General features: G+C 44.9%; 1 protein-coding gene across 1 annotated transcript in view; it reads left to right on the top strand.

Moving 5' to 3' along the window:
• LOC122262932 (uncharacterized) overlaps positions 1-10000 on the top strand; it is a 32346-nt gene that overhangs the window by 12929 nt on the left and 9417 nt on the right. Inside the window, exons 3-12 of the mRNA XM_086533033.1 lie at positions 1-248; positions 737-897; positions 3181-3261; positions 3664-3945; positions 4699-4849; positions 4937-5085; positions 5578-5677; positions 5982-6049; positions 6969-7172; positions 8624-10000. The exon at positions 1-248 is cut by the window's left edge and continues 5 nt beyond it; the exon at positions 8624-10000 is cut by the window's right edge and continues 1333 nt beyond it. Coding sequence (XP_086389159.1) covers positions 1-248; positions 737-897; positions 3181-3261; positions 3664-3945; positions 4699-4849; positions 4937-5085; positions 5578-5677; positions 5982-6049; positions 6969-7172; positions 8624-10000 — 2821 coding nt within the window. The remainder of the gene's footprint in view (positions 249-736; positions 898-3180; positions 3262-3663; positions 3946-4698; positions 4850-4936; positions 5086-5577; positions 5678-5981; positions 6050-6968; positions 7173-8623) is intronic.

Genomic DNA, 10000 nt, shown 5'->3' with positions numbered 1-10000 from the left:
GTTGCGCCAAGAAGAAGATGCCTTGAGAGAGGAGTCTAGTTCAGGCGATGATACTGGCCATTCAGCCTTGCGTCGTCGAAGTAAAAAGTTACTCATCGGCCGAAGGGAACAATCAAGTGGGGATCAACAGTCTGCAGCTGCATGCACCAGCACGGGGGGCTCTCTGGGGTCGCTGCACGACCTCTCCGAGACCAAGCCCAAGAAGGTTGTCGGGCAAAGCCAGGGTGTAGCCTCACGCTGCAGGGAAGGTGAGAATCGGCATACGTGCGAGTGAGAAGCTTAGGAAGTAACTAAGTACACTGCCAGTGTTATGGCTGAGTGTGTCTGTGTGACTTGCCAGTTTAGAAAGTGTGACTTTGAGAATATGGGGCGCTTAGTCGCATGCAGTGTCAGATCTATTGCAGGGAAATGAGAATTCACTTTCAGTTATGAGTTATCACTCACCGGAGAAATCAGATTGTGAAAGAGGAGGTATTTTATTTGCTTAGCTAGCAGGTTAGATATTACTTATTGCGAGAATTCTTATTTCATGTGGATCTTGTCAGTTTCATCCTAAATTTCAGTCTTTTATTATTTTGTTGACACTCAAGGTAAAGATCAAAATAGAAATGTTTTCAAAAGTGGGCAAAGAAATTTAAAAGATAACATAAAAAATAACAACTTAGAACTCGTACCAAGCGACGTATCAAGACTTCCAAATCGCTTGCCCCGCTGACTAGCTCTGCTCCCGACTCAGGTGGCTCCTGTGGGAATCTCTCGCGTGGCTCCTTTGAGACGCAGCCCCCAAGGAAGAGAAAGGGACGCCGGTACCGCGATGCCGCCCGAGCAAGCACCAGCCAGCGTGAGGGAGGATCATTACAGGTCAGTTGGCCCCGTGCGTCATGCATGGGAGTGACTGCATGACAGATGGAGCGTAGCCAGTTGGTTGGGCTTGTGCTATCGGTGGGGAATTTCTTGTCATTTATTTGGTTTGCTGTAGGTGGAGTTTGGTGGGTGGATTGGGGGAGGTGGGGAGGTGGATGGACATGTATGTTTGTTTATTTGTTTATGTGTGTGTGTGTGTGTGTATGTGTATGTGTATGTGTGTATGTGTGTTTGTGTGTTTGTGTGTGTGTGTGTGTGTGTGTGTGTGTGTGTGTATATGTGTGTGTGTGTGTGTTTGTGTTTGTTTCCTCCCTCCCTACCTCCCTCCCTCCCTCCAATTCCATGTGATACATTACTACTCTTGTACCTTTTTTCTCCCTTTTCTGTCACTCTCTCTCTCTCTCTCTCTCTCTCTCTCTCTCTCTCTCTCTCTCTCTCTCTCTCTCTCTCTCTCTCTCTCTCTCTCTCTCTCTCTCTCTCTCTCTCTCTCCCCCCCCCCCCCCTCTCAGTCTATTAAACTCGTCATGTCTCTCTCCTCTCTCTCTCTCTCTCTCTCTCTCTCATCTCTCTCACTCTCCCTCCTCATCTCTCCTCTCTCACTCTCCTCTCTCTTCTCTCTCTCTCTCTCTCCTTCTCCTCCCCCCCCCCCCCCCCTCTCTCCCTTAACCCACACAGGACGGGTGGTACAGCATGTGTACCGCACATTCAAAAGTGTGTGTGTGGTGTTGTGTGGGGTGTGTTGTTTGTTTTTTCCTCCCTCCCTACGCTCCCTCCCTCCCTCCAATTCCATGTGATACATTACTACTCTTGTACCTTTTTTCTCTCCCGTTTGCTGTCACTCTCTCTCTCTCTCGCTCCGCCTTCTCTCTCTCCTTCGCGCTCTCTCTCTCACCTCATTCCCTCCTCTCTCTCTTCTCTCTCTCTCTCTCCCTCTCTCTCTCTCTCTCTCTCTCTCCCTCTCTCCCCCCCCCCCCCCCCTCTCTGTCTCATTAAACTCGTCAGTCTCTCTCTCTCTCTTTCTCTCTCTCTCTCTCTCTCTCTCTCTCTCTCTCTCTCTCTCTCGCTCTTTCTCGTCCCCGTCTTCTCTCTCCTCCTCTCTCTCTCTCTCTCCCCCCACCCCCCCCCCTCTCTCCCATTAACCCACACAGGACGGGTGGTACAGCATGTGTACCGCACATTCAAAAGCCCAGTTGCCTGGCCCTCCCTCCGGTATTGTGCCAAGTATTTCAATTGATACACTTGTGCCAGCCAATCAATTGATTTAGGCCTTATAATTCGAAACCGCCCCGGCATTTGGACATTTCCTAGGCTAGAAATTCCCCCACCGTCTGGAATGGGGGTTTAAAACTCTCGACAGTCTCTCTCTCTCTCTCATCTCTCTCTCTCTCTCTCTCTACCCTCTCGTCCTCTCTCTCCTCACATCTCTCTCTTTCTCTCTCCCTCTCTCTCTCTCTCTCTCTCCTCACTCTCTCTCTCTCTCTCTCCCCTCTCCCTCTCCCGTCTCCCTCTCCTCTCCCTCTCACTCTCCTCTCTCTCTCTCCCTCGCTCACCCTCTCTCTCTCTCGCTCACATACTTGCTCTCTCTCTCTCACCCAGCCTCTTTCCTCTACACATCCCTCTCTCTCTCTCCTCACCTCACTCTCACATCTCTCAACTCTCTCTCTCTCTCTGCACCCCCCCCGCACTCTCTGTCTCATTCCAATTAAACTCGTCAAAGTCTCGCTCTCTTATCCCTCTCTCACCCCCCCCGCCTCCTCTCTCTCATGCACTCTCTCCTCTCTCACTCTCTTTCTCCTCTCGTCGCTCTTCTCTCGTCATTTCCTCTCTCTCTCTCTCTCTCTCTCTCTCTCTCTCTCTCTCTCTCTCTCTCCACCTCCTCTTCTTCCTCTACTTCCTCTTCCTTCCTCTTCCTTCTCTACCTCCTCTTTCTTCCCCCCTTTGGTCCTCCATCCCTTCTGTCTCCCCCCATCTCTTCCACCCCATTCTCATCCTCCTCTGCTCAACTCTGAGCGCTTATTGTTACTACCAGCTAGCTCTTCCTTTTGAAGTATGAACAAAACAACAAAGAGAAAAACAGGAGAATAGAAGACTATGCTGAAGACCTTTTCAAAAAGGTCTTTGGCATATCTGTGTGTTTTACTTAACTATCCTTTCCCTTGTTTTGTTTCTCTCTTTTTAATAACAAAGGGAGTCCCTTCATGTTTTGAAGTTCCATTCATCCCGTCCCGTTGCAAGAATCTGAGCAAACAGCAAGACAGAGCGGTCGTCAAATGGAGTCGTCGAAGATGAGCTCCACCACAAATCCGGCTCCCCTAGTCTAAGTCAAAAGTAAGTCATGTTGCTCAGAGGTTGCGAGTGCGGCGCTCGCTGCAAGCCACGCAGCAAGCACGCAGCAAGGTAGAAAGTTTCTGTTTTTCCTTGATAGTGTTCTGTAATGGCACTCCTTTGGAGACATTCAAGAGAGAGCCATCACGCCACACTAGGCCAACACTAGTTTCCTGAATTGCAAACACAACAATCCATGGGGAAGGGCAATATGGCATGTCAATGATTAGGGATTTAGGGGATAAGGGAATCCTGGTGTTATAGGAAAACTATCAAGTGTGACTCTACTGTAGATAAGATAAATGGTTCATGGGTGGATGATTTTTCGAGCAGTACAAAGCGCGAGGTACAAATCAGGTACTGAATTCCTGTGTCCTGGAGATCATCTGATATATTTCAGTAAAGGGGCTTGGCATACAGCGACCATGGATGGATAGGAGCCCAGGACTAAGTTCACTACTATTGATACTATAGAAATCTTCTCTTCTCCTTTGCCTCTTGGCGGAACAGAATCGGCGTCAGAAGACCGCGAGTGAGAGTTCGAGTTCCAGGTACTCCCGGCGCTCGGAGGAACGAGAGGGCGAGGGAAGCTCAGGCGATGAAGGTGCTGTGGAAGTCCCCTATAGACGGTTAGAGCAATCTCCCCATTCCACACTCTCGACTCACTCTGCCGAGCACACATTCCCCCCTGAGGGTGTGGGTGGGGCCAAGGGAGGACATGGACAAGGGAGGCCAAGGGAGGACATGGACCTGACTGTAAACAGACGATAGAATTAGAATATTCCATGTCGTAAAGCGCTCGTCCTCTTTTGTGATTCACTGAGAGACAGATGATGTTAGTGTTATCTTTTTTATTTTCTGGATGGAGTAATGTCTTGAATTGAATACATGCTGAATACTTGTTTTTGTTTCCATCTGTACTGGTAATATTTTCATATTCTTTTTATATTCTGTAGAAATGATAAAATAGAATGATAAATAGGTAAATAGGTCCCTCGCATCTGACATATACATGACATAACACCGACATTTACATTACCCTTGATAGATGCGTTAAGAGATAAGATTATACACAGTTGTTTGTTGTAAGGATCCAGTTTGGACATGGCATCATCTTACCCAAAGTCATTGAGTGGTTTTAACCTCATTGATGTATGATGAATAGCTTTGATGTAGATTACAAACTAGTTATTCAGGCATGGATAAGTTCTGAATCCTAGAAAGAGATCTATAGGTTACTAGAAATCTTATTACCTGCATGGAAAATGTTTTGTGGCCTTTTTATTATTGAATTTACCTCTCTGCAAAAATAGCAGAACATAAAGCATCCACCTTACTTTTCAATTCAGTTCCCAATATATTGAATATTTTTCAATTTGGTAGACCAGTAGCCCACTTATCCCATTCTTATTTTTTGTTTCCGGAGTAGAAGAAACCATCGAGTAGTAGAACGTCTAGAAGAACCAACCGTCTGATAAACACACATGGATTGATGATGAATCTTTTCAGATGCTACAGAATCTACATGTTTTCCCCCAACCCCACACCTCACAGGATTGTGGACTCTCAGGGAGACAGACAGCGGAAGCGGGTAGATCTCAGGGGGAGACCACAGAGGAAGAGGTTGATGCCAAAGAAGAGTCGTGCCGGAGTCTAGGGGGCAGAGGAAAGGTATCGTGCCCATAAGAAGACTAGGGGCCTGGGCCGGAGTCTAGGGCATCAGCCCCATCGAGGAAGATGGGATCAGGAGGCGCCCATCGAGGAAGCTGTTTCAGTAGGCCAGAAGGCATCGAGGAAGATGGGATCGAACTGCAGAGCATTTCGTGCCAGAAGGCCGACTCGGACAATCCACACGCAGAAGTAGATAGGGCCAAGTACAACCCTGGGAGACCACAGGTAAGGAGCAGCAGAGGGATGGCCATTTAGGGTCTAGTGTCCTACACCTTATGCGTTTTTTTTATCTGTGCAGAGTTTGGCTTGTTATCCGTTTATCTTTTGTTGTTGTAGCTTTAACAAATGTTCTTGCTCTCTATGGATTCCTTATGATTCGGGAGTCAGGGCTGTTGAGGAGTATTGCAATTCAGGCTTCTTGGAAAGGAGACATCATATCCGCTTAGAAACCCTATCTCTTTCTTAGTCCATGGAGTAAACACCTAGCCCGTCTGATCCCACTCAATGATGTGCAAATGTCACAAAAATAATCATGTTTAGTTTGTCTTTTTTCAATATTTTTACAATTTTATTCATTACTGAGCTACGGCTGACACTCCATGGGTTAAACAAGCAAATGTTCTGACTTAATAATGATTTAATCGAAGTTCAGCATACGTAATGCACAAGCACCAAAGCAAGTTTGGATTGCCGAGTTAGCATCTACTGTTCACACAGGAGGACACCATGCCCAGCAGTTGTGGTCGACGCACACTATCCCTTCAGGATTCTCCGTGTGTCAATTCTGTTTTCAAAGAGGAAAAGACTTCTAGCAAAAGTAAGTAAACTCACAAAAGGAAAAGTGATATAGTACACTTGGAAAAGTAGAATCTTATAACCATAACTTTGATGAGAAGTTGGGCATTTTCAAAGTTGAAGCGAAAGTTTAAGAATTCTCTTCTCTCTGTGGGTAAGAGAGGCCCATGGATTGTTCTTGCATTTTATTCATGATTTTTTAGTTACTTTTTTTTATTATCATTGTCATGCAAGCATGACAAGCATGCATGGGTGGAAAAATAACATGGGAAATTGATGTAACTGAGAACCAAGTCAGTTGATGCAAACATCATTTCGATGAACAGGTTCCGAGGAAGAGGGCATAGGGAAGAGAAAGCTGCTTGGCGGACGAAGTGACAGCAGTGGAAGTGAGGTAGATATCTGTGGTTGTGTTTAGAAGGGATATTTCTCTTTCTTTCTTTTTAAATTTATTTTCTCTCTCTCTCTCTCTCTCTCTCTCTCTCTCTCTCTCTCTCTCTCTCTCTCTCTCTCTCTCTCTCTCTCTCTCTCTCTCTCTCTCTCTCTCTCTCTTCTCTCTCTCTCTCTCTCTCTCTCTCTCTCTCTCTCTCTCTCTCTCTCTCTCTCTCTCTCTCTCTCTCTCTCTCTCTCTCTCTCTCTCTCTCTCTCTCTCTCTCTCATATATACATTGATTTGACAATGATTTCAAATACTGGTTTCCTTTATTAACAAATATATTACAGAACACTTGATTTTGACACAGTTATTTTCAGCAGTTTATTAGGAAATGCATTTTTTTTTAGAAGCAGATATGTAAGAAATTACTTAAAACATGAAAGGCACTTGAGTGAGAGGAAAAAACTTAAGCTAGTGACTGTACACAGTTTGTTCTTTTTGTGTGTGTGTGTTTGTGTATATTATGGTCCTGTTATCAAAGGTTTTTGTGTGGTTCTGAATCCCACAAGCACAGAAAAGGATAACCATAATTTCAGTGTATATGTATATACATAAATGGAAATGTGAATCTAGATATATATATAGAGAAGAGTAGATGTATATGGATACAGATATGATGTCCCCAGAAGTAAAAAAAAATTATGGGCATTATATGTATTGATGTACATGATTTTACTTTTATCTATGAATGTACATATTAAGAATGGAGAGCAAGTACATTTTTTTCTTTTGATTAGTCAATCCATTGAAGATTTTAAGATATGACTTATATTGAGCCAGAGAGTTAAATAGAATTGACACCAGACAAGGGATGCACCGCACAGCATCCCATGGTTCCTCTTTCGCAACTCTTGAATTCTCTTGCGGCCTCCTTGCAGAACAAAGCCTCGTTAGATGAGAACAGTAACCCCATGATCACGGGTGGCGCCCCCTCGCTCCTCACGTCAGCTGCTGGCACCGACCGTTCCAGCAGCACCTTCCTCATGTCAACCCACACTACCTCGCGCAGGAATGGCATCAGTGGAACCCACAAGCAAGTTACCAAGTTCGAACAACTTAAGACCAAGAAGGAGAAGAAGAAGGTAAAGAAAGAGAGGGTCTTCGGTCAGGGAGGTCTTTCTGGGCGACAGATGCCGAGACTTTGTGGAGGTTTTGTTGTGTGTTTGAGTTGATGATTAGGGATGTCGGCTTTAATTGAGCCATATTGGTGGACGAGGATTATGCAATATGTTTTTATAAGTTTGATGTAGTAAGGGTGATGCCCCAAGTATCAGATTTATATCAGAAAGCATAGATTTTATATCAGAGAAATGAAGGCACACTCATATTGTAAATAGTACAATGTCTGGCATCATTGGTATTTATATCATGAACAAAAACAGGGCTTCTGGTTACATTATAGCTTTTCTTGATTATTTAGTTATAATAGCTAATGATTGATAAGGTTTCATCCAAAATGTTCATAGTTAAAATTATGTCCTTATCTAACAGTAGCAGGTGTTGGAGCACACTATAGTACTCTTTATTCTGTTTAGACATCCCATAATAGTCCAACTGCTATTATGCTTTTGTGGAAGTAGCCTTGTGTTACAAAGTGTAATATATTTCTTGCAGTTCCTTCTATTGGTATTATAATTATTTTGATGATATTTTTGTTCCGTCTTTATACTCTCATTCATTGCATACATTGTTATTGACAGCCAAACTAAAGTTCAGTTCCTTACACCAAGGTGCTGTTTTACTCTTATGATACCAATCACACATATTTATTGCATATCAATTTTTGCAGTTGCTTGTCTTCTTGCAACAGGGTATTCTTGTCTGAAAGGCTTGAGTTTAATCTTTTAACCAAATAAAAGCCAATACTTTTTAGATATCACAGTTTCAATATTTGTATTAGCATCTTTCCAACTCTTCTTTTTGTTGAGGTGGCATAAGGATTACTTGAGTTTGTTGCAACTGAATGTGTCCTCAAATGTGAAATATTTATTAGTTCAAGGAAATACTTTCAAATTGGAAAGGGTTGGGGTTGTGTGCAAATGTGTAATATTTTTTATGTAGTTTTGTATTTTATGTTCTCTGTATGTATTTTGTTTATACATATACATACAACAGCAACATATGTATATACACATATTAAATAAAATGTGTGTGCATGCATATATATAGATACATATAGGTATGCTACTAGGGTGCAGCTGTAATCCTATGAACATGTCATATTTGGTCAAGAAATATGCTATTTCCTGGTTTTACTCCTTTTTTTGTAGGTTTGAAATTTCTCTAGATATCCTGCTTACCATTTCTGATTATTATGGCTCTAAATTCTTGGTAATTTATTGTGAAGGATTCATGGAAGTATTGGAACGAACCTGCACATTGTTCATAAAATCCCAAAAGTAGACACGTAAAAGATTGCAACTCTCTGCAATTCCCCACAAGAACACCAGTTATGCAGTCCTGTGTAACAGACCTTGTGGGGGTGTTGTCTACAAAGCCACAGAGCTCTTACTAATGGCAATAACTCTTACAGGCCAGCAGGGAGAAGGACATAGTGAACATCATCGAAACCCCAGGCTTCCGCGGCGACCAGGACGTCAACGACCTCCTCAAGTTCATCATCGGGAGTGACGAGGACACTCCCAACAGCAAGAACAAGAAGAAACACAAGGGGAAGGGGCAGGAGAACCGAGAGGAGAAGGAGGGCTCGAAGAAGAGCAAGAGCAAGGGCAGCAGAGCCAGCGAGGAGAGCTGGAGCGAGAAGTGGAAGGAGGACGAGGGCTCCGCCAAGACCAACGACGACAGCGGCTTCGGGGGTGAGGTCGCGGCCGCCAAGGAGAACAACAGGAAGAGCAGGGAGCGGGAGGACGACAAGAAGACGACCAACAACAAGAAGAACAGGAACCAGGAGGCCAAGAAGGGGAAGAAGGGAAGCAGCAGCCTGAGGGAGTCCAGCAGCATGGAGGACCTGGTGTCCAAGAGCAAACAGAGTGACAATGTCCGTGACATGCGCAAGCAAGTGACTATTGACGATGGGGATATGTCCCTTAGTGTTTTACATACATATCAGAATAATAAGAAAGTAGATAAATTGAACCATTTTATAGCCAATGGAAAATATATCAGAGAGTCGAGCATGGTGGACATTGCCAATGACAGTGAGTTCGATATTGACCAAAGGCCTTCCGACTTTGTGACTGACTTCTATAGTGTAGGAGACTCGTTCCTCGTAGAGGACCTTTCTCGTGCCCCCTCCTCTCCTTCTGGGGGCGACTTCGAGGTGGTGAGCAAGAAGAGGAGCAAAAGGGCCAAAAACAATTCCCAGAATGCGTGCCAGAGTGCTCGGAGTGCTGGCTCGGAGAGGTGGAGTGGCAGCACCAACAGTGGGGGACACGAGGACAGCTTTCGTTCCTCGCGGTTTAGCCAGAACAAGCCAAACCACCGGGGCAACGGGAGCCACGAGAGACCACACATCAACTTTGTCGAGGGACCACGCACAGCGCACGAAAACATGTTCCTGGCCCAGTGGTCCCAGCTTGGGGTGGGGGCTGGGGAACGCTATGCAGCTACAACCACAAGTGCCCCCCATAGTGAGGATTCCGAATCTGATGGCGACGACTCTGTACACTCAATGCCAGTTCCTTCAATCACGCCTCGACCTGATGTCCGCAAGCCGCCACCCTCTTCGGATTCGACTCCCCAGGCTTCTTATGCAAATATCGCCAAGCTTGCTGCTTCTGCCAACCGTGCACAGATGAAGCGAGTGGGCACCGTAGGGGCTCAGTCCGGGACTGCAATAGTGAAAGAAGTGGACGGTGAAGTTAGTAGTATTAATGTTGTAGAACAGTCAACATCAAGACCTCAAGTAGCGTGTGAATCTCGTCCCTCAAATATATTAGACGATAATTTC

Source organism: Penaeus japonicus, unplaced genomic scaffold (genome assembly GCF_977035675.1).
Source record: "Penaeus japonicus unplaced genomic scaffold, GWHDUDI00000001_assembly GWHDUDI00000038, whole genome shotgun sequence".
Taxonomy (NCBI): domain Eukaryota; kingdom Metazoa; phylum Arthropoda; class Malacostraca; order Decapoda; family Penaeidae; genus Penaeus; species Penaeus japonicus.
Note: the sequence above shows the minus strand (reverse complement) of the source record. Positions and strands in the feature narration are given on the sequence as shown.